Source organism: Anolis sagrei, chromosome 6, assembly GCF_037176765.1.
Source record: "Anolis sagrei isolate rAnoSag1 chromosome 6, rAnoSag1.mat, whole genome shotgun sequence".
NCBI classification, from domain to species: domain Eukaryota; kingdom Metazoa; phylum Chordata; class Lepidosauria; order Squamata; family Dactyloidae; genus Anolis; species Anolis sagrei.
Window position 1 is genome coordinate 60,594,210 of NC_090026.1, and position 25,589 is coordinate 60,619,798.

The following is a 25,589-nucleotide window of genomic DNA, read 5'->3' on the forward strand; positions in this document are numbered from 1 at the left end:
CCTTCGCGCAGCCGGCGGCGCCCCTCGCGGCTTGTTGTCTGGCCTGTGTCTGCGGCGGGGCGTGGGCGGAGCCTAGGACCAGCGCTGGCCAATCAGGGGAGGGCTTTGTTTGCCCGAGTCGCGGGAGCCCCGCTCACCATTCAGATGCTGAGTGGCTGCGAAAGAAAGGAAGAAAGGACGGAGGAGGGGGGGAGGGGCGGGCCCAGTCCCGCTCGGCTGAGGGGAGAGGAGGAGGAGGAAGAGGAAGACAAGGAGGAGGCGGAGGGGGACCAGCGCGAGACAATGGCGGCGGCCGCCTTCTTCCCTCAGCGCCTGAGGCGGGAAGCCCGCGCGAGTTTCTTCCGCTGGGCGAGTTGGGCGGCGGCGGGCCTCCTCCTGCTGCTGCTGCTGCTCCGCCCGGAGGCGGCCTCGGGTGAGTCAAGCGGGCCTCCCTTCGCTCCCTTCGCCCCTGGTTGGCAACATGGCGCTGGTCGGGGGCCCTCCGGCCTGCAAACCCCATCCTCCCCTCAACTCTTTCTCTCTTTCCCGCGTGTTTCTGTTCCTCGCCGTTTCCGACTTGGAGCGCAGTACACAGCGAACTTTCTTTTCCGAAAAGGCGAGGCTGAAAAGGCCTGCGAGGTCGCCTGAGGGACGCCCTCAGCCCCTGGGTTTCCCAAAACAGATGGGCCTCGCTCCTGGCGCAAAGGCGCTCCATGAGGGAGGGAGGGGAGGACTCCCTTTCTCCTCCGTGACCGCCTCCCTTTCCCCCTCTCCCGCACACAGCCCTTTGTGGCCACCGTCGCTCCTTTCAGGCAGCAGCTGGACACCTCTTCTCCCACCATTGGAGAAGCCTCCCCCCCTTCTCCCCACATACACACTTTGCTTGGGGGCTCATACAGTAAAAACATTTTGGCAACTAGACATTGACCCGAATGTGTCCCCAACAACTTGCAGTGTTTACAGATGGTTGCTTCAGCTGTCCTTCAGCTGGAGTAGATTGTTTGTATGTTATGTTTCAGACTACACAGAGAAGCCATTGAAATCCACAAGCATGTGGACAATTTCAACAGAAAGGAGGAGACCATGAAAATGAACACAATCTGGCTAGCAGTATTAGAAAAAACTCTAAAATTACTACAGCAAAACAGCAGAGAGGAAACAACCAGGCACATCTTAACACCTCTCAACAGAACATTTTCCCAGGCTCAGCCAAGCCTTCAAATGCTAATGAAGGTGATCAGCTGAAACATTCACACCTAGCTTCAGCAGAGAGCTCTTTGTCCCACCCCAGTCATTCCACAGATATATTAACCCATTTTCTTATTTCCAGCAGACCTCACTACCTCTGAGGATGCTTGCCATAGATGCAGGCGAAACGTCAGGAGAAATGCTGTTCCTCCAGAGGACAGGAACAGGATTCAAAACAATCTTGACAGACTAGAGAGATGATTGGCCAAAACTAACTAAATGAAGTTCAACAGGGACAAATGCAAGATACTCCACTTTGGCAGGAAAAACAAAATGCAAAGATACAGAATGGGGGAGAATGCCTGGCTGGAGAGCAGTACGTGTGAAAAAGATCTTGGAGTCCTCGTGGACAACAAGTTAAACATGAGCTCACAATGTGATGTGGTGGCAAAAAAAGCCTGGGATTTTGGCCTGCATCAATAGGAGCATAGTGTCTAGATCTAGGGAAGTCATGCTACCCCTCTATTCTGCTCTGGTTAGACCACACCTGGAATATTGTGTCCAATTCTAGGCACCACAATTCAAGAGAGATATTGACAAGCTGGAATGTGTCCAGAGGAGGGTGACTAAAATGATCAAGGGTCTGGAGAACAAGCCCTATGAGGAGCGGCTTAAGGAGCTGGGCATGTTTAGCCCGAAGAAGAGAAGGCTGAGAGGGGATATGATAGCCATGTATAAATATGTGAGAGGAAGCCACAGGGAGGAGGGAGCAAGCTTGTTTTCTGCTTCCCTGGAGACTAGGATGCGAAACAATGGCTTCAAACTACAAGAGAGGAGATTCCATCTGAACATGAGGAAGAACTTCCTGACTGTGAGAGCCGTTCAGCAGTGGAACTCTCTGCCCCAGAGTGTGGTGGAGCCTCCTTCTTTGGAAGCTTTTAAACAGAGGCTGGATGGCCATCTGTCAGGGGTGATTTGAATGCAGTATTCCTGCTTCTTGGCAGGGGGTTGGACTGGATGGCCCATGAGGTCTCTTCCAACTGTATGATTCTGTGATTCTATGACCTGAATGTGTTCTCAACAACTTGCAGTGTTTACAGATGGTTGCTTCAGCTGTCCTTCATAAACAGGGAGAATCATCCTTGCCAATGCTGTTGCCCAAGGCTTGAATCACCGGGGGTCCTTTCACACAGTGTAACATGCACAGATTATCTATAGGAGGGGTCCTCAAACTTTGTAAACAGAGGGCCATGTCACAGTCCCTCAAACTGTTGGAGGGCCGGATTATCATTTGAAAAAAATATGAATTAATTCCTATGCACACTGCACATATCTTATTTGTAGTGCAAAACAATTAAAAACAATACATTAATTCATAGAATCAAAGAGTTGGAAGAGACCTCATGGGCCATCCAGTCCAACCCCCTGCCAAGAAGCAGCAATGATGCATTCAAATCACCCCGACAGATGGCCATCCAGCCTCTGTTTAAAAGCTTCCAAAGAAGGAGCCTCCACCACACTCCGGGGCAGAGAGTTCCACTGCTGAACGGCTCTCACAGTCAGGAAGTTCTTCCTGATGTTCAGATGGAATCTCCTCTCTTGTACTTTGAAGCCATTGCTCCGCGTCCTAGTCTCCAAGGAAGCAGAAAACAAGCTTGCTCCCTCCTCCCTGTGGCTTCCTCTCACATATTTATACATGGCTATCATATCTCCTCTCAACCTTCTCTTCTTCAGGCTAAACATGCCCAGATCTTTAAGCCACTCCTCATAGGGCTTGTTCTCCAGACCCTTTATTATTTTAGTCGCTCTCCTCTGGACACATTCCAGCTTGTCAATATCTCTCTTGAATTGTGGTGCCCAGAATTGGACACAATATTCCAGGTGTGGTCTAACCAAAGCAGAATAGAGGGGTAGCAATACTTCCCTAGATCTAGACACTATGCTCCTATTAATGCAGGCCAAAATCCCATTGGCTTTTTTTGCCGCCACATCACATTGTTGGCTCATGTTTAACTTGTTGTCCACGAGGACTCCAAGATCCTTTTCACACGGAGAACAGTTTTAACAAATATAAACTTATTAGTATTTCAATGGGAAGTGTTGGCCTTCTTTTAGCTGATGAGATAGGATTGTTGTTGTTGTGTGTTTTCAAGTCGTTTCAGACTTAGGTTGACCCTGAGTGAGGGCCAGGTAAATGACCTTGGAGGGCCTTATCCAGCCCTCGGTCCTTAGTTTGAGGACCCCTGATCTATAGCAACAAACATAGAAAACTGTAAATTGCAAATCACAATATCTATATTAGAAGAAATTCTACATTAAACGTAAGGTGGGAACAGTAACTTGACTGATTGGTAATCTATGTAAATGAAAATGTAATGTTTGTTTGTGGGATTAACGGAACTCAAAAACCATTGGACGAATTGACATCAAATTTGGACACAAGTCACTTAACAACCCAATGTATGTCATTCACTCAAAGAAATGGATTTGTCATTTGGGAGTTGTAGTTGTTGGGATTTATAGTTCACCTACAATCAAAGAGCATTCTGAACCCCACCAATGATGGAATTGAACCAAACTTGGCACACAGAACTCCCCTGACCAACAAAATACTGGAAGGGTTTGGTGGGCAGTGTCCTTCAGTTTTGGAGTTGTAGTTCACCTACATTCTGAGAGCACTGTGGACTCAAACAATTTTATTTATTTATTTTATTTCGGTTACTTCTACCCCGCTCTTCTCACCCCGGAGGGGACTCAGGGTGGCTTACAAAGGCACAATTCGATGCCAACATCACATAATAGTAGTATAAAACAATCTAGCAGCAATTAACAGTTAACAAACAGTTTCTGCATTACAACAATAAAGCCAATAAAGCCACTAAAACTAATTACACCTCATTAACGGTCAGCGTTCGCCATCTCATAGTCCAATTTCCAATTCCACTTTGTCAGTCCTGTCCGTCCTAATCGTCTGATTGTCCTTATCTAGTTGTCAGATAAGGTCCCACAACCATGTCTTTACTTTCCTCCTGAAGGAGAGGAGGGAAGTTGATGACCTTATTTCCCCCGGGAGCGAGTTCCACAGGTGAGGGGCCACCACTGAGAAGGCCCTGCTCCTCGTCCCCACCAACCTCACTTGTGATAGCGGTGGGGTCGAGAGCAGGGCCTCCCCAGATGATCTCAAACTCCGGGGTGGGACGTAGAAGGGGATGCGTTCGGACAGGTACGCTGGACCGGAACCGTATAGGGTTTTTTAGGTCAAAACCAGCACCTTGAATTGTGCTTGGAACTGGACCGGCAGCCAGTGGAGTTGACACAGCAGGGGGGTGGTGTTCTCCCTGTATGACGCTCCAGTGATTAATCTGGCCGCCACCCGCTGGACTAATTGAAGTTTCCAAACAGTCTTCAAGGGCAACCCCACGTAGAGGGCGTTGCAGTAGTCTATTCGGGATGTAACAATGATGGATCTGGACCAAACTCTACATGAATACTCAATATGCCCAAATGTGAACACTGGTGGAGTTTGGGGAAAACAGAATCTTGACATTTGGGAGTTGTAGTTGCTGGAGTTTGTAGTTGAACTACAATCACAGAGCATTCTGAACCCCACTAACGATAGAATTGGGCCAAACCTCCTACACAGAACCCCCATGACCACCAGAGTGGGACACAGCAACGCATGGCAGGGGACGGCTAGTCTATGTAAATAAAAATGTAATGTTCATTTGTGGGATCAACAGAACTCAAAAACCACTGGACGAATTGACACCAAATTTGGACACAAGACACGTATCAGGCCAATGAGTGACCATCACTCATAAAAACACTGGAAAACACAGCAGAAGGGATTTAAAAAGCAAAAAGATGTTACAGCGCATGCGCAAAACGATTCCCCAGGAAACAAAACACACAACAGCATATCCCCACTCTCTTCTGGACTACAGCTCCCAGCATCCCTAGACCAGGCCCTTTAGGAGAGGAGGCTGATCCAAATGCACTGCTTCCAAGAAGCAAGCTTTCTTCTCCTTGGATTTCTTTGAGAGCATTCCAATCACTAAATATTTCCAGTTTCCTATTCCTGGATTGCAACTCCTAGCAATCCTCCAGATAGATAAGATAGATAGATTACATAGAGATAGATAGGTAGGTAGATCGATCAATCAGGACTGCTGGGAGTTGCAGTCCACAAATAGGTAGAGAAGGAAGAAAGGGGAAAAAGAAGAAGGGAAAGAAAGGGGGGAAGGAAGGGAAGAGGAAAGGAAGGAAAATTTCCAAAATGACACCTGGGAGACCTTGTTGTGTTGTATTACTCTTCCTGACGTTATGTATTGATGAAGAATCTCCTACAACAGGGGTCCTCAAACTAAGGCCCCGGGGCTGGATACGGCCCTCCAAGGTCATTTACCCGGCCCTTGTTCAGAGTCAACCTAAGTTTGAAATGACTTGAAAGCACACAACAATAACAATCCCATCTCATCAGCAAAAACAAGCAGGCCCACACTTCCCATTGAAATACTAATAAATTAATATTTGTTAAAATTGTTCTTCATTATAATTATTGTATTGTTTTAAAGTGTTTTTTGCACTACAAAAAAGACATGTGCAGTGTGCATAGGAATTCATTCGTGGTTTTTTTTTCTTCCAAATCATAATCCGGCCCTCCAACAGTTTGAGGGACTGTGCCCTGGCCCTCTGCTTAAAAAGTTTGAGGACCCCTGTCCTACAACATAGAAACTGTCATTTTGGAAGCTGAAATTTCATGGTATTCTAAAAATATTGACAGGCAACATTTCATTTAACTATAAATGAGTTACTATTCTTAACGTCATGAACTAATGAAGAATCTCCTGGAATATAGAAATTGTCATTCTGGAAGCTTAAGTTTCTTTGTGTTTATAGTATATTGACAAGCAAACTTTCATTTATAAATAATTACTAATCAGTCAAGTTACTGTCCCCACCTTATGTTTAATGTAGAATTTCCTGTAATATAGATATTGTGATTTGCAATTTACAGTTTTCTGTGTTTTTTTGGCCCTTCCACACAGCCATATAACCCAAAATATCAAGACAGAAAATCCCACAATGCCTTGAATGGGATTGTCTGAGTCCACACTGCAAACAATGTGGGATTTTATTCACCTATGTGAAAGGGGCCTGGGTTGCTGTGATTTTGTCTGGCTGTAAGGCCATGCCCCAGTAGCATTCTCTCCTGACGTTTTGACTACATCTGTGGACAGCATCCTCAGAGGATTGTTCTGAAGTCAGCCCAAGAAATCAGCCATAGCAGAGTACTTGATGAACCAACCTGGAGACAATACTATTTGAGAACACAGAAATGCTGGGCCATTCTGACAACCGTCATGTCAGGCTACACAGGGAAGCCATTGAAATCCACAAACATGTGGACAATTTCAACAGAAAGGAGGAATTATTATTATTATTATGTTTATTTATATCCCACTTTCTCTCTCCATACAGAGACTAAAAGCAGCTCACAACTGAAAGCATTGCAATACAACTTAAAATATATGAATATACAAGTATTAAAATAGTATTAAACATCAATTAAAGCATATAAAACTACAGCATCCCCTGAATTGATCTTAAAAACCTTCATCGTTAAAAGGCTGCCTGAATAAAAAGGTTTTAGCCTGCCACCTGAAGGACAGCAGGGAGGGGGCAATTCTGTCTTCCCTGGAAAGGAGGGAGTTCCAGAGTTAAGGGGCAGCCACTGTGAAGGAAGGCCCTCTCTCCCCTTCCCAACAGCCGAGCTTGAAATGGAGGTGGGACCGAGAGAAGGGCCTCTCTTGAAGATCTCAGGGTTTAGGCAGGTTAGTACAAGGGAATGCAGTCAGTCAAACAGTTTGGACCAAAACCATGAAAATGAACAAAATCTGGTCACCAGTATTTAAAAAACACCAGAATCAAGACAGCAAATAAAGAACACTACTACTCAGCAACAGGGGGATTCCAGACAGTAAACAACTGATTGCCAGTTAACACTTCCCAAATAAAGGATGCCCCTGGCAGCAGCAGCCAGGTTTTGCAGCTGCAAGGCTACTCAGTGTTAATCAAGCTGGCTAATTGCAACATTCACACCTGCTTCAAGCAGACAAGAGTTCTTTCTTCCACCCTGGACATCCCACAGATATATACACCCCACTTGCTTCATTTCCAACAGACCTCTGAACAAACCTCCGAGGATGCCTGCCATAGATCCAGGCAAAATGTCAGGAGAGAATGCTCCTAGAATATGGACACACAGCCCAAAAAATTCACAACCACCTTGTCAGTGCTGATTTCTTGTAAATAAATGTTAAATTTTGCATACCTATAATATATACCTAGATACTCGAGGTTATACAAATAGTATTTCTTGAGTGGAAAACGTTTAAGAAGTCCTGAGCTAGACTTGTATTAATTTCACTGGACGTAATGCAGAAGAAAATAATATCTGGCCACTAGTGGTCTGATGATGCTTCACACTTTTCCCCACAACACAACAATATTTGCTTCGTGTGTTGTCAGAAAATGGGGGAAGTTGCCCTCTTGTTTCCATACTTGCAAAACACTTCTTGATGTTTCCTAGTCAGTAAGTTGTGGCTGAAAAAAGATAACTTTATGCACATTTCAAAGATTTATGTTTCATTTATAATTGGCACAAGTCTGGTTGAATCCACTAAATGCTGAGAAATCGACAAAAGACATTTTGTTGATAGCAAGAGTTGTGTGGTACATAATGCTATTATCTTTGTTTCTGTAATCAGGGTCTAAGGCTCTGTACATTTTACACACAAATTGATATGATACCATATTCTCCTGAATCTGGTTGATAAATCATTCAGCTGTCTCTCTGTCTGCCCCCCCCCCCTCTATATATATATATCGACATATAGAGGCCACAAATACCTATTACAAACCAGTTATTACACAAAATGCACCCTTTTGCTCATGATGCTGGTATTTTTCGCCCCCCCTGCCATTTTACTGCATAGATGCCAATGTTGTTTACAGGAGCAATGTTGTTTACAGGAGCACTTGTTTTTGTCATAAGTGATCCATATGGAGAAATTTTTACTGAAGGTGTTGCCTACGTTAAACTAATTTAAAGCATGGATCCACTTTAGATTCCTATTTTTTTTTAAAAAAAAATAGAACATAACTATCAACCACATTGCAATAATTTACAACTGTCTCTTGTATTTTTTAATTGAAAACAGTAATAACCTACCATTGTAAATGCAAACTATGGCTCAAACATAAATTTTCATGGCTTTTTCCAGGGCCAATCCACCTCCTTCTCCAAATCTCAACATTTATCATACCTTATATTTATGACCAGGAACTGCAGTGTGAAAACTATAGTTCTGTCTGGAGAGGTTTAACTGACAGTCAACGTGGCATTAAAATTAAAAGCATTTTGGTCCTCATGCTAAAATCTAGATTTTGTATATGAATAGTTATGAGTCCTGTTTTTAAACAGACCAGTGTTAAGATCAGTTAAATAAACATGGCCATATTCATGTACATGGACGAAGTGCACTATAAAAAAGACTCAAATCGCTCCATTTTGCTTTGTAGTAGCACAATAAATGCATATTCAGAGTACATATGATCCTGATGGCACACCACAAAATCCATTAACAGTTATGAGGATCCACAGGCTGCGCTGTTTGTAATGATCTGATATATATGCTCCTCATTGTCTAATTGTAACTCACATACATGGTCCTAGACTATATTATATAAATTATAGGTTATGCTTGACGTATATCCCTGGATATGAGGCATGCATTTTGAAAACTTTTATTGACTAATGCTTTGATTCCCTCATGTGATTATACTGCAGTTATGCCCTGGTGATAACATAATCCAGAAATCTGTTCTCTGATGATAGTTAATATTTGTTCTTATTTGCTGAAAATTACAGTTCTGGCACTTGTTGCGCTGCAGTGATGTATAACTTACTCGCTGTAATGATTCCCATAATAATTACACACATTGTCTAATTCCATGATATCAAGACATAAAGCTAGAATTTATTTATCTTTTTAGCTCCAAGTTGTGGATCCATTATATGTTTTGAAATTTCAGAAACTTAAAAGTACTTTCTTTGATAAATCCTCACATTCTCATTGTATTTTGATATTAAAGATGTATTATTCAATAAACATTACATAATGTCAGAACACTATAGTATTGTGGAATAATTTGGTGTTTAGGGAACTGTAGTTTTGTGAAAATCAACATAAAAGAATCAGCTCCTGTTCTGTTTTTCTAGTTACTGTCAGCCCTGCAAATTCAATCTTTCTGGATTTAATTATTCATGGATTTGGTTAACATGTTTTTTCTAGGAATCTTAGCTCCTCCAGGGCAATTCTAGAGTTGCACTGGAAAACCTAGAGATTCCTAGAAAGGGGTACTGTCTGGTAAAATAGATAGCAATTATTATTTGCATTTTTCTCACTTGTATGGGTTCTGTGTGCCTATCTCAGTGAAAATGAAAGTCCTACACTATTGCATTTATATTCAATAGTTTATGGTTGTTTTAGGTCCCTAACACACTACACTATTATTGCAGTATCCCTTTAAATGTTGTGATAAAATTGTTTGTAATGCTGGGATTTGCCATGGGGGGGGGGGGGAATCAGAATTATCAGCCAGAGAGGTCTTAGACCTTATTAAACTACAAATCCCAGAATTCCACATAATTTTGCCATTGAACGTAACATGAAATAATATTGTCATGAGAAATCTTTATAATGGATAGCATTATGACATCCTGTTTAACTGCCCCAAATCCACCTTAGAAATCAGTCACACCAAATGAATTCTTAGGTGCTGGCAAGGAAAATGTTCAATGATTACTATTCTAGTCCTCTTTTAGCTTGTTCCATTACCCCTGAATGGCAAGAGGAGTCTGGATAGGTCTTGCTTGCCAATGTCACAAAACACCTTGGGGTTGGTATGGCTGTCTGGCTTCTAAGGTTGATTTGGGGCAATCAAATCCATAGACAGATAATGCCTACTTTATCAGTGCTGTATGTTCCCAACAGAATTTTGGACAGTGTGTTTTGAACAGTTACCATCAGAGCAGTTAATTTATTCTCTCAATGCACCTTTTATTCATCCCTAATGATTGAATGGTAAACATTACCACTGAAATTCAGGGTGCATCTCTACTGTAAAATTAGTGCAGTTTGACACCACTGTAAGCTGCCATGGCTTAATGCTATGGAATCCTGGGATTTGTAGTTTGGTGAGACACCAGCACTCTTTGACAGTGTAACACTTTGTTTTCTTTCCAGTATTCTGTTTAGCAGGTCAAAGCCTGTTTTCTGCTATTCTAGCCATTCCCTGTTTGTAATTCTTCTTCTCTTTGTACACGGAGTCTCTTCTTTCTATGTTTTCCGTATTAGAATGTCCAGAGTTCTTCTAAGGCAGGGGTCCTCAAACTAAGGCCCGAGGGCTGGATACGGCCCTCCAAGGTCATTTACCCAGCCCTCACTCAGGGTCAACCTAAGTGTGAAACGACTTGAAAGCACACAACAACAACAACAATCCTCAGCCAGGTAAATGACCTTGGAGGACCGGATACGGCCCTTGAGCCTTAGTTTGAGGACCCCTGGTCTAAATGGACAATCAAAAATTGATGGCTGCCAGAATATTTACCTGCACCTCTGAAATGCTAGACAAGGTTTGAGAAAGGGTGATATGCAGCCTTGATGTTTCAGGATGGGTAATACATGATTTGTGGTCCATGTGTGATTTTTGGAGGCAGCCTCTATGACCAATTGCTGGTGCTCTTGCCTCCCAAATCAACTCCTATGTACTGAATGTATTGCTATAGTGAATGTGTTCCATGTATTCCATGTCAAATTGGCAGATGGGAAGCAGCCTGGTTCTCTCTCTAAGTGGTCTGTTTCTCAACAGAATATAAAGTACTGTCCTCTTATTCGTAAGGTAAAGTGCAGAATGTAATTGTGCAAAAACTGTGTCATGAGTTGAAGCCCGACCGCTTTGGTAGACATGGATTAAATTTAACTGTAACTGGAGGGCTTGCATCCAGAGGATTTCCTATTAGGTTATTCCTAAACTGTTTGTGAATCGGGTTTTTCAAAAACAAGTTGCTCCTTTGGAGATACTTGGATTGTACAATAAAAAAAGAAAACAGATTTACATTTAGAAAGCTTTGAACAAGTCTGTTTCTCATGAAAGAATGATCCTGCCTTTGCAACAAAGCTAATTATGGCTGCTGTAACAGCAGAAACACTGATATAATAATCTGCTTTTCCTGTCAGGCTCAGACTCAGAAAGAGAAGGTAGAAGTTTGTTTTGACTTTCTGATTGCACCCAACAACTACAGTTCTAGAACAAATTGTAGGCTTCTGTCAATGGTATCTTGGAGATAGCAGTCATCATTCCTTGTCTACTGTAGAACCAGGAATGATGTTTGCAGTGGGAGGCACTGGCTTGTCTTGACTTTTCAGAAGGGGAGTGAGCAGTCATTCTGCTGTGGGAGATTTTCAAACATCATTACATTCTACATACACAGAAGTGATTTGATAAAATAGTTTATAAATATTTAAATGAATGTTTTATCTCTATTATCTGAAAATGTAATAGATATTCGGCTGTCTTTCGTGATTCTTTCAGTAGAAAATGAGTGGTGGTGTTGTCATTGATTAGATTTTTATTGGGGGAGAGAGAATTGATCTTGGGACCTGTGCCCTTGTTACCAAACCCCCCCCCCCATCCCAACCTCACTTTACCCATAGATGTAGGATGATCCACATGCACATTCTTGCCAACATTTAGGGACAGAAATTGTTATTTTGTGTGGTCTGTCTGATATCCAGTTGTATCTATACACAATGTTGACATTGTTTCTTTAATTTGTGATGAGATGAATTATATGAGAAGCGTGACCAATATTTCTTTCCAATCTGAATCTTTCATAATGGTCTTAAAACTTGCTCCCTATGACAATCTAAGACTTGCTACTGGTATATATTAGTGTTCAATAAAGGTTTATAAATTTTTGATGCCTGTCCTTTTGCCTGATCTGTTGGAATAATAGAGAGGTTTTCAAAATGGACAGACTGCTAGGCAGACTCTGTTTTAAATGCCTGTATTCCAAAAGAGAATATTTGGAGTTCATGGAGCCATTGTGTATTTGCGTTACTGAACATATTATCTATTAGTTGGGTAGCTGGGGTAACATGGTATAATAGGTCCTACATGTAATGGAGTCATGGTATTTCCATGTTTCTGGCAACCCATTCCTCTCAGAGAAACGTTGGTACTGAAAAATTGAGTGGACAGGTAAGAGATGAGTCTAATTTCTCCTTCCAGTGATTCCATTCTTTGTAGGTGGCATTTACAAAGGACTGGAAATAACTTAATATTCAACCAGTGAAGGAAGATGTGGAATGGTGTACAATGAGGGCTCTCTCTGCATGGTAATCCATTGAATAGAGTCATTCCCATGATTTCTGTTAGTTATCTGCTTGAGATGAAAATCTTTGAATAGGCATAGACGGAAGAATGCACAACCTGCAGCCCTCGAGCTATTTTGTCCTCCAACTCACAGAAGCCCTAGCCAGCTTGTCCAGTGACCAGGAATTCTGGGAGTTGGAGGCCAAAACAGCTGGAAGGCTACAGGTTGTGCAGGCCTGCAATAGACCACATTTACTAGATGTGAATAGAGTTCATAATTGTTCTAGAAAACTAGTATCCAGAGTTAGCTGCCCCATAATAAATCATGGTGCATCAATGGATATGGCAAAGGTTTGGAATAAGTAAAACAATGGATAAAACATTTTAATTAGTGGTATTCAACCAAAAATGAATGGATGTTTTAAAGTTTGTTAGTAGTCCATATTTCCAGTGTTTTGAAGGTTCTGTATTGATTATTTGTGTTGAGATAATAAAAGCTTGATGGGTATAGTGTATCCCATGAAAGTTGTTAGGTTAATTGTTGGAGACTGGAAATCATTAACATAAACTATCTGGTTTATTGTGCTTTATTTGTTATTGTCTTCTTGAAATTCTTTTAGTGTAGTTTGTAGAGCAACCATTGGCTGGCGGGTCTCTTGTATCATTATGATGACAGGGTGATATTGTTAAATAACCTTTAAAAATCTAGCACAGTGTGGGGACATCTTACCATATATAATAGGCCTTCAGAAAGGCAGAAAAATATTGGACTCAAATACAACTGATTCTGGAAGATATTTTTAAGTTTAAATTTAAGATGAGACCTGAGTTTTATTTGTTGGGAATGCTGGACAACCATTTTGAAAGAACTTTTTTCTTTGATTGTAGATGGATATTGTTGTCTCTTCCAACTCTTACTAATCTGTGATTTATTATTCAGTGACATGGCAAATACATAATATGTCTACAAAATATACAAAAGTACAATGATATTATATTAAACATATCTACTATGAAAGTATTCAAGAGTTTCCCTTTATGAGCTGAACTTCAAATTGGAACTCTAAATAAAAATGACATAACAATTCAAGTCCATTATTTTATTGCACAACTTTGTGTTTGCATCCCAAAGCACTGTATACCAGGGTGCCTAGGAAGTATGCGACATGTGCAACCTTTACAACAGGCAACTTAATCACTATGTGCTTTATACACCCACAACATACCTAGTGTCTCTGATTAAATCACTATTTCCAAGAGTAATCTATCTGGAGAGGCATAGATTGTTGTGAGTGGGTATCTGTTTGTCCTTGAACAAACAGGCTTCTTACTACTAAAGTTATTAGAACATAGGTTAAGCAAGCTAAGAAGAAATTTAAGAACAAGCACTACAAATAACCAATTTCTGCAAAACACAAGACCCATGCTTCTCACTCCACAAAAGTCTTATGAAGTTGATCTTTGGATTCAGTAGAAGCTCCAATTATTCTGAGACAAGTCTCAACTGGTTTATGCAAGTCTCACGCTGATCTCAGTTTCTATGAGACAACAGTTACCTAGTTTACTGTCCCTTTCTGTCATAATGAAACTGATTCCAGACTATTTAATGTCTTCAGCTCTATTTTTGTCTCATGCTTTTCTCTTGGTTTTGTCTCAGAAGGGGAAACTATGGAAAGATACTGAGTATTGATGGCAGGTTCCTCCATATGTGGAAGTTGTGTAAACTCTTGCCCCCCCAGTACATGCTCAACCCCTCCCAGAGGGACATGCCCTCTGATGCCCTCTCCTTTCTAGGCTTCCAGAAGGCAGGGGTGTTATTAGTCACCTTTGCCTTATGAACTGGAATCATATGAACTGAGATCATCATTCTCAGTTTCACTGGAAATATCACTATGCAGATACTGAGTGTTATTATTATTTGAATTAAGCATCACATTACCATAATTCTCTGTCTAGTCTGGCTATACTAGCAGTACTCTATGCTGCTCAGCTTCTTTTTTAAATTTTCTTTATTGTATTGTTAACAACTATTTGTAATACATTTATCTTTACTTTACATTGCTTTAGTTTCAATACATTTTTTCTTTCCACCCCTTAACCTTCTCCCCTCCCCCTGTTGACAAGTTGGTCCTTCTTCATTTATTCGAGCCATCATTGCATTCTATCCAGTTTTTTTTTCCAATTATCGTCGTCTTCTGGCTTAGCTTCTTGAATCCAATTTTTAAAGGGTGACCATATTTCTTTGATTTCCTTCTGCTTTTCTGTCCATAGTTTTTCATTTCTTATAATGTCCATAATTTCCAATTGTACTTGTTCCCACACATATTCATACCATTTTCCCAGGGTGCATTTCTTTTTTTTTCTTTCCACCCCCAAACAATCACAGCATGTGCTGCTCTAAACATCATCATAACTAATTTTTGTTCATGTGCTTTTATTTTACTGTCCCCATAAATCCCTTTTAAGAGAATCTCCATATTTAAGTCATTTTTTTATTTTTGTATATAATTCAATTTTCATGAAGATTTGATTCATGTCTCCTTACATTCCCAACGTAGATGTGAGTACCAGGCTTCTCTACTCCCACAGTGCCAACATTTTGGATTTAGACCCTGGATCATATGTGCCAATTGAATTGGTGTCCTATACCATTTTGTTATTACTTTCTGATCCAGATCCCTATATTTTTCTATCTTTATTTTATTTAATCCATTCCTTATTTTAACTATTTTTTCTTTCCCTATGCCTCCTTCCTTTTCCCATCTATTTCCCATCCTTTTATACATAAATTCCCTGTCTTCTAACATTCTTCCATTTATTTTACCTAACCCTTATTGCTTTTCACTGGACCTTTCTTTCAATATTCTATCTATTATATTTTCGCCCATATTACTTTCTTCCTTTTTTATTTGTTCCCAAATGCCTCTTAATATTAATATTAGCCTGAACCTTTCTTCCCCTAAGTTTTCTAGCTGACTCTTTTCCATTGGTACATCTTTTTCATTATATAAATCCTTTATTTTATAATATCCCAACTGTTTCAGTTTCTTTATAACGCTCTTATCCTCTTTGTTCCTCAAACTCCCTATTGGGGCTTCCTTTGAGAAAAATGGCATCCGTTTTCCCCCCATTTCTTCCATATTTTTAAAGCTATTTTCCTTGGACCTATTGTTTTCCCTACCACCTCTTTTAGTTTTTGTATGAAGATTCCATATTCACCTTGACCTTTGTTTACTTCATTTTCTATTCTTATCCATTTCACTTGATTTTCTTCTTCTAGTTCCAAAATTGCCTTCAATTGAAATGCTTCATAATATTCTTATAATTTTGGTATCCCTCATCCTATTTCTTTGTTTGACATATATAATTCCTTATTACTTATTCTTGGTTTTATAAAACTTAAGTATCTGTATAAAGTAATCACAAAACAACATGCAGACTGATCACAAAGGCACAAACAACCCATTCTGTACCACAAGTCTTGTTAGATAGCAACTTCCTGCATTTTTCAGTTTTGCACATTAGATAGAAATGATCAAAAACTGTTTTAAAAAGAGCAAGGTTTCTCAGATCACCACTGAGTGGCAGGGTAAATTTTGTGTGTTATCCCATTTACTGTTTGGGGATAAACTCAGGTAGGATTTACAGCAGTAACTTCAGACAACAAAATTAGCAGGGGGCTTTGAAAAAGCACACACACTCACACAAACTAGTGGTAAAACAGAAAAACAAAAACATTTGGGGCAATTTGTTTTTCCTGGGTTTTCCAGAGTATTTCCCCCGTAATTCCAAGGAAAAAAAGATTCTCAAATAATTTATTTTGGATTGATGAATAAAATATATTTTAAGATGCTCCAAATCATTTCTCAAGTCTGTATAAGTACAAGAAAGAATTTCATATAAAACTGTATCCAGTATCACATCATTGCAGTATCTGGGTCTTGGTTTTCTTTCCTCAGTTCTTTTTTATGGTAATGTGTATGTTATGCCCGCTTGACATTATGAAGTGAAAAAAATTATAAAAGTAAGTTCAATTTGTAAATTTGGAGAAGAGCAAACCACAGACCACCTACTACAATGCAATCTGAACCCTACCACATGCACAATGGAGGACCTTCTTATAGCAACATCAGAGGCATTCCAAGTGGCCAGCTACTGGTCAAAGGACATTTAATATAATGCCAAGTTTACAAACTTTGTGAGGCTTTTTAAAAAATACAATACAATTGTTTGGTTTGCTCCTGACACGATAAATAAATAAATTTGTAAATATATTCAGCTTTTATGAGATTGTACACTGAATTTGAATTGCTTCATCAGGCTACTTGATTAGAAGTTCCTATGCACTTTTGGCCTTGGTGCATTGTAATTTTATTTTGATTTCCCAGAATTAATGAATTGGTTAAAAATGTTACTAAATAGATTTTCCACAAATATTTCTCCTGAGGAAATGTTTTTAGGATTTGGAGATAGCTGGACTGGTTTTAATGCCAAATAGTCTATTTTGGCATTAAAACCAGAGTAATTCTAGTGAGAAAGGGCATAGTAATGAAAAAATGTCATGTTCATTAATTATATTCTTATGGGTTGGGGGGGGGGTTGTTGTGTCAGAGTGACCTGAGAAACTGCAAGTCGCTTCTGGTGTGAGAGAATTAGCCGTCTGCAAGGACATTGCCCAGGGGACATCTGGATGATTTGTTGTTTTATCATCCTTGTGGGAGGCTTCTCTCATGTCCCCGCATGAAGAGCTGGAGCTGATAGAGGGAGCTCATCTGCCTCTCCCCGGATTCAAACCTGCGACCTTATGGGTGCTGGAATAAATATAACATGTTAAATAAAAAATACTTAGAATCATGAGCAAACACATAATGTGTATGCAGAATATATTTATAGGTAGGAAATATTTGAATTTTTTACTTTCATATTATGGAATATAATTAACATAAACATGCAGTATCTTAAGTGATTATGGAATATAATTAACATAAACATGCAGCATCTGAAGTGTTTGAGGATGTGTATCACCAGTTAATTGTATTTGTGTTAGAAAATCGCATGCTAGTTTCACACATCACACATCAACAAAACACTCACTTTGAATAGTTAGATCATGTTTATTTATTATTTATTTGTTTTGCATTTTGATTCATCCGTAAGTTGAGTTCTCTGAGCGAAATATAGTAAATTAATAACATAAGGAGCATGTCGCTGGGGAAGTTGGGGTGGGATTGGGTGTGTGTTTGATTTAAATGCATTTTAATTGTATATATCATATTTTAACTGTATTTTTAACATGACACAAACAGTACTGCTTAATTGTTTTTTAATGTTTGTATTTGTTTTGTTTTAAATTGGTTAAAGTGTGTGGATGTTAACAGCCAGTTAAGTAGTTCAGACCACAGGTGCTGTATCCACATGTATGGGGGTCATACTGCACTTGCCTGGTCAAACTATTCCTTTGTGCTTTGCCAAGGTAGAAAGTAAAGAAAATGCGCAGGAGGGTATTCACTATAAAATACAGTGAATAAACAATGATAAAACTGGATATAAGACAGCCTGCTGGTAACTTGTAAAATACTAAAAAGAAAAACAAAACAAAATCCATTGCTTCACTTGAAGTTGAAAATATTACAATTTAGGTGTCTAGTGAACCACTCTGGGAAACGCATTTCATGGGGGCAGTCGGTGAGGGGATTTCACTAGTGAAACGTCTGCCTCTCATCTGGCTACCCAGCTTGCCTCAGTTGTTGGGTCACCAAGAGAAGAGCCTGACAGGTTCAGAAGCAACCTTACCATTTGACATGGAGAGAACCTATATTAGACTAAATGGCCCTTGTGGTCTCTTTCAGCTCTGTGATTCGATGATCCCAGTCTCCTTTGAACATTTGTGCCATTGTTCGTTGTTTTCCAGAATTCACCTAAAGTGTTTTTAATTATGTCTGAAGTGCTCCCCCCCCCCCCGTCCCATTTCTACATTACTGTTAGATGGAGCCCCCGGTGGCGCAGTGGGTTAAACCCCTGTGCCGGTAGGTTCAAATCTGGGGAGAGGCTAATAGTTCCCTCTATCAGCTCCAGCTCCTCATGCGGGGACATGAGAGAAGGATGTCCCCGCATGTTTTCACAAGGATGATAAAACATCAAATCATCCAGGTGTCCCCTGGGCAACATCCTTGCAGACGGCCAATTCTCTCACACCAGAAGCGACTTGCAGTTTCTCAGGTCGCTGCTGATAGGACAAAAAAAAATTACTGTTAGATGGACAGAACTGTTTTAAAAAGCAATTGTTTCATGTGGAGTTTCTGGTCACTGTCAGTAGTCAGTATGTTTCCACGTGTACTTCAGTATGATAAGTAGATATTACACCAAAATACAGGTTATTACACATGCAACAGCACCGGATATCATCGCCCTCTTCAGACTCATGTCCTATTGTGTGATCTTCAATTTCATAATGTCATCAGTGTTTAACATAACTAACACTAAAATATTTTCTTTTATACAGCCTTACAGTGTTACTGCCTTCTCTGTCAACAAGATAACTTTACTTGCACAACGGATGGGCTCTGCTTTACTTCGGTAACACAAAACAGAGAGAAAACCATATCTAACTACATGTGCATTGCAGAAGTTGACCTGATTCCTAAGGATAGGCCATTTATTTGTGCCCCCTCAACAAGTGAAGGAGTTAGAACTGCGGCTCATTGCTGTAATAAAGACTTCTGCAATAAAATAGATCTTCCAATTCCAACACCAGGTAATAATTTTGGTAAAATTATTAGTGCCATACAGGGAGCATAGAATCCCCCTGTTATGTCAACTCCACTGGCTGCCAATATGCTACCAAGCACTATTCAAAGTGCTGGTTTTAGCTTATAAAGCCCTAAATGGTTCCAGCCCAGCTTACCTGTCCGCGAACATATCTCCTCCTATGAACCACCTTGAAGATTAAGTTTTTCTGGGAAGGCCCTGCTCCTGGTTCCGCTTCCTTTGCAGGTGCAACTACTGGAGACGAGATACAGAGCCTTCTCAGTCGTGGCCCCTCGGCTGTGGAACTCCCTCCCCAGTGATATTAGAACAGTTCCCTCCCTCCTAGCCTTCAGAAGGAAAGTGAAAAGCTGGTTCTGGGGTCAAGCCTTTGGAGATTAACTACAGTGCAATAATAGCTACAAAATCTTGTACAAGGATTTTTGGAACGGCCCCAGATTACGATTGTGGATGGCGTGATTTTTAATAGTGATTGTAATGTTTTATATGTTTTAATGTGCATTTAATTTTAAATCTTAATGTATTTTAACTGTTGTTTAAAGGCATTTAATAGTTTCCATATGTAAAGCTACCTTGAGTCCCCTTTGGGGTAGAGAAAGGCAGGATACAAATAGAGTAAATAAAACATAAAAAGTGTAAAATAACTCAAATCCAGTGAAAGCAGACAGCAGAATAATATGCATATATTTTATGGCACCCTTTCCTATTCTATTTTTGTTTTTCAAATGCAATGAATTACTATCCTTCACAACCAAGTGGATGAGGGGGGAATCTATGCAATTTAATTATCTTTTGTTCTTACTCATAAAACACCAAATACTATATGCATACATGCCTCACTAATACATTATGATTACCCTTACGCTTCTTTATTTTTTATATTCGTATCTCACATCTTAGGTCCTATACCAGGAAAGCTTTCTTCTAATCTGGGACCAGTGGAACTGGCTGCTGTCATTGCTGGCCCTGTTTGTTTTGTTTGCATTTCTCTCATGTTGGTTCTATACATCTGCCATAATCGCACAGTCATCCACCATCGTGTTCCAAATGAAGAAGATCCTTCAATGGATCGTCCTTTCATATCTGAAGGAACTACTCTAAAAGATTTAATTTATGATATGACTACATCAGGGTCAGGATCAGGTAATTGTTTCCCTCCAAATAAAGATGTAAATTGTAAGCATAATACTTGCTAAATAATGTGGGAATAAAAATTATGTTGCTTGATACATAGTTTGACCGTTTCTTTACCTTATATGATGAATTTATTCAATCCCTAAGGAACTTTCATTTTGCTTGTAGATGTCTTTATTTAAATGTGAAGTTATCTTACAGAAGATGGAAAGTAAAAATTGTTGGTAGTTTATCAATGGCATGTCAAACTCTAATTCCCACTTGTAAGCAAATCCTACCTAAAAATACTTTAATCATTTTTAAAGACATTAATTGGTTTGTTGTTAACATTTATTTTGACTATTTATTCCTGATATCCTCACAATATCAAAAAAATCTTCAGGTATACTCTCTTGGAAGATGTGTAACCTTCTTTCACATCTTCCAAGAAAGGATACGGCCAATTACATACTCCTCTTTTGGGACAAGTTGTGAGGTCAGTAAATCCTACTTCAGGATGTAAAGGCTCACCTTCTTAGCTGGATTGTCTCATTTGTAGAATGTTTACCCATTGGAAGTTTAATTTAGTTATCAAGTCAACACATATATAGTTCTTAAAGCCTTTGAGACCTAATTGTGCTACTTCAGATTGTTTACACAAATGGTTTGAAATCTTTACAACTTGTTTTAGCTTGTTTGATATATTTTTATAAATTTAATTTATTGTTTTACTCTTTCTAGATTGGTTTTACTTTTACATATACCAAGACTGCATGTTATAGGATGGAAATATAGTCATGATGTTAGTTTAAGACATGTAAAAATTAATAGAATTACTGATCTCTGGGTAGAATTTACAAAGACTGCCTTCATTCAGGTGGAATGTTAAACCATAATAATGCTAAGACTTCTTTCATTTCTTTTACTCCTTCAGTGAAGAGAAAGAAGTTTGTAACATTGTCTTTTAAATTAGCCACCACTAAGTCACAGTCCATTTAACTATGATCAGTTAAAATAACCCAACTCACATGAACCTGGCTTGATTAAAACGATAGCTAAAGGCAGTGAATGATAAAATTATAAATCTTGGTTATGCTAATACCAAAATTTGAAAATTTCTTTATCAGGCAATAGGTTACACAAACCAGGTGGAAGGAAGGTAATTGGGGAGAAAAGTTGAACTTAAGTCAATGTAGTCTGCTTGATAATGAGTTGATGTGGCATAAGATTTCAGCAGGAGTAGCCTTCATGCTTTCTAAGTGTAGGCAGAGCAATATATTTTTCTATTTTGAAAATAAAAAAAACATTGTAAATTCAAACTGTCTCCATCCATCCTGGGTGAATTTAACAGTTTACTTTGTGAAAAAATAATAATCCGGCATTCTTTACATTGAAAATGTTAAATATAATTTTAAATGCAGGATTAAGTGAAGTCAGGAAAAAATTGGTAAATTATCTAAAATCGGATGGTCAATGAGAAAATAAAGTACTAGTTTAAGTAACTGTAACATTTGTCTTCTCGTATAATGTAGCATGGATGAGACTATTTTAAACCATGCTTTACTGTATAATATCCAAGCAAGTTCTTGGTTCATTTACTGGGTGTTTGTCACTGATTGTTAAACAAACTGTGTCCTGTAGGTTTGCCATTACTTGTTCAAAGGACAATTGCAAGAACAATTGTATTACAAGAAAGCATTGGAAAAGGTCGGTTTGGAGAAGTATGGCGAGGAAAATGGAGAGGAGAAGAAGTTGCTGTGAAAATATTTTCTTCAAGAGAAGAACGTTCTTGGTTTCGTGAGGCAGAAATCTATCAAACTGTTATGCTACGTCATGAAAATATTCTTGGGTTTATAGCTGCAGACAATAAAGGTTAGAAAACTTTTAAAAATAGTTTCTGATCTACCTTACTTGTTTCGAAACTTACAAGCATGAGAAGGTTGTGGAGGAAGGTCCAGTGTTGTTCTTGGGACCCTTACTTATCCATGCCAGAACTCAGGAGCTGCACCTAAGATTTTTGAAAAAACACATGCAATGCACATGAATCCAATTTGACCAAAAGAGATCCCAATTGGTGGCTGTGAAAGGAAAACTGATGCACTGGAGTTCTGAAAAAGCTGAAAATTGGTGGATGTAGACTTCTGGGCCCTGGAGCATACCAGCTCCTGCTTTCCAGTCAAATGTTGTAAATGACATTATAAATCTATTGGTTTTTAAAAAATGTAAATCTGGATTACAGGCATCCTACTGATCTTAAGGTAATTCTCAAAAGCATATTAAAACCCCACACTTCCACCTCTTTTTCCTTTTGTGTCATGTCTTAATTAGATGAGAACAGGGAACTGTTTTGTTGATCTTTTACTTGTAAAGTGTTAGGTACAGCGATGGTCCTGGCTAAATTAATGCTAATAATAATATACTTCGCTGTTAGTAGCAATCATCTTCAAATACCATATTTTATTACATAATAGTCACACTTTTTATTCTTTTTTTAATCAGAAAAGAGGGTGCAACTATTACACAATGAAAAAAATCTGCCTTTGAGTCTTTGGTTTCTGGGTTTTTAAAGTAAAGTAAACTTCTTTACTTCCAAGATAGGAAGGTGAAAAGGAAGGATGATCTAGCCTCAAGCAAAGAACTCAGTTTCTTTGTTTGTTTTTTATTCTCCTTCTCTTCCTTTCTCCAAAAGCAAAGGAGGAAGTTTACAAAATCTAAAATGGAGCTCTTTGCCAAAAGAAGGAAGAAGGGAAGAGTTCCAGAGACCATTAAAACAATTACTTTGGAGGAAGGAGGGAAGAACGGAGCTCCAGAGACCACCATTTCATCATTTTAAAACTGCCTTACCTTCAAAGAAAGAAGAAAGGAGGAATTCCTTGCTTGCCTTGCAGACAATTGTATGATCCAGAAGGTAGAAGAGGCAACAAGTGGATCGGCTACTCTCGATCTCATCCTAACAAACGTAGAGGACCTGATCGATGCAGTTGAAGTGGTCGGATCCTTAAGGGCAAGTAACCATGTGCTCGGGCAGTTTGAGGTACAAAGGAAGGCCGAAGCAAAGACAAGTCAAGCCCGCATTTTGGACTTTAGGAGAGCTGAATGAAGGAAATACTGAGCAGCATTCCGTGGATGCAGATATTAAAAGACAAGGGAGTTACAGATGGATGGGAGTTCTTCAAGAGTGAAATATTCAAGGCACAATTGCAAACAGTGCCAACAAAGAGAAAAAAATAGGACAAGTACAAAGAAGCTGGAATGGATGTTCAAAGAACTTCTAATGGGGCTAAGACTAAAAAGAGACATGCACAAAAAGGGGAAAAAGGGAGAAATCGACAAAGAAGAATCCAAACAAATAGCCAACTCCTGTAGGGAAAAGGTTTACAAGACTAAAGCATAAAACGAGCTCAGGCTTGCCAGGGACATTAAAAACAATAAAAAAGGCTTCTTTGCTTACGTCAGTAGAAAAAGGAAGAACAAGGAGGCGATAGGGCCTCTTTGAGGAGAAGATAGGGCAATGCTGATGGGATAGGGAAGAGGCAGAACTACTTAATGCCTTCTTTGTCATCTTCAACCTCAGCAAGATGGAGTAGATGAGGGATTAGAGGACATCCAACTCCAAAGTGGGAAACAAATAATCCAGGAATACCTGGATGCTCTAAATGAGTTCACGGCCAGATCAACTGCACCCAAGAGTATTGAAGGAACTACCGGAAGTCATTTCAGAACCATTGGCAATAATCTTTGAGAGTTCTTGGAGAACGGGAAAAGCCCCAGCAGATTGGAGGAGGGCCAATGTGGTCCCAATCTTCAAGAAGGGAAAAAAGCACGGCCCAAACAATTACCGTCCGGTCAGCCTCACGTCGATACAGAATGGGGGACGCCTGGCTTGACAGCAGTACGTGTGAAAAAGATCTTGGAGTTTAGCCTGAAGAAGAGAAGGCTGAGAGGAGACATGATAGCCATGTATAAATATGTGAGAGGAAGTCATAGGGAGGAGGGAGCAAGCTTGTTTTCTGCTGCCCTGGAGACTAGGACGCAGAACAATGGCTTCAAACTACAAGAAAGGAGATTCCATCTGAACATTAGGAAGAACTTCCTGACTATGAGAGCTGTTCAGCAGTGGAACACTCTGCCCCGGAGTGTGGTGGAGGCTCCTTCTTTGGAAGCTTTTAAGCAGAGGCTGGATGGCCATCTGTCAGGGGTGCTTTGAATGCTATTTTCCTACTTCTTGGCCGGGGGTTGAATTGGATGGCCCATGAGGTCTCCTCCAACTCTATGATTCTAGTTTGCCCCAAACAGCTCTGTGCCTATTATCTGAGGAACACAAAAATACCAATTTCATCACCCCAAAAATATGGGTGTTACTATTACAAAGTGACAACTATTACGTGATAAAATATAGTTTTTGTTCTTGTAACATGGGATTTACATAAGCATAGACTTACAATTGATTGAGAAATTCACTCTTCTTGGAACCAGCAATATTTGGGGTTTTATCTGTAATCTTATGCTTAAAGACTATTTAAATTTCATTCACCTCTGGGGCATAAGCAGATAATATATGCAATGACAAATATTTTAATTTATTTTTGACCACAGTTTTAAAAAAACCTTTAAATTGTCTTGAAATCTTGCTTCAGAGAGGATAGTTACATGAAATGATGGCCATGCATAAGAACATGTGGAGTTTATTTGTGTTTCTTCTTTGGAAAATGTTTTATAATTCTTCTTCCTTCTTACAGATAATGGTACATGGACACAGCTCTGGCTGGTGTCAGATTACCATGAGCATGGTTCTCTCTTTGATTACTTAAACAGATATACAGTCACTGTGGAAGGAATGATAAAACTATCTCTGTCTACTGCCAGTGGACTTGCACATCTTCATATGGAGATTGTTGGCACTCAGGGTAATTTATCATAATGAATCTTTTATATAACCAGTATGGCCTATCAAGAAGCGTTAGATGCATAAACAATACCTGATGCTTTATTGAATAAAGTTTTGTGAGATTTCTAATATATATGCTCTTCAGTTCAATTTAGTTGTAGAACAAATATATTTTTATAGTTCAATTTTCCATGAAGTATAAAGAAGGATATTC

General features: G+C 39.5%; 1 protein-coding gene across 2 annotated transcripts in view; it reads left to right on the forward strand.

Annotated features, from left to right (window-relative positions):
• The first annotated feature begins 202 nt into the window (after nt 1–202).
• Nucleotides 203–25,589, forward strand: part of TGFBR1 (transforming growth factor beta receptor 1) — a 35,574-nt gene continuing 10,187 nt past the window's right edge. Inside the window, exons 1-5 of one of the 2 annotated variants that reach the window (XM_060781484.2) lie at nt 203–412; nt 19,112–19,363; nt 20,275–20,517; nt 22,129–22,359; nt 25,227–25,394. In XM_060781484.2, coding sequence (XP_060637467.2) covers nt 283–412; nt 19,112–19,363; nt 20,275–20,517; nt 22,129–22,359; nt 25,227–25,394 — 1,024 coding nt within the window. In that variant the 5' untranslated portion in view covers nt 203–282. The remainder of the gene's footprint in view (nt 413–19,111; nt 19,364–20,274; nt 20,518–22,128; nt 22,360–25,226; nt 25,395–25,589) is intronic. The other variant, XM_060781485.2, reaches the window with a different exon arrangement.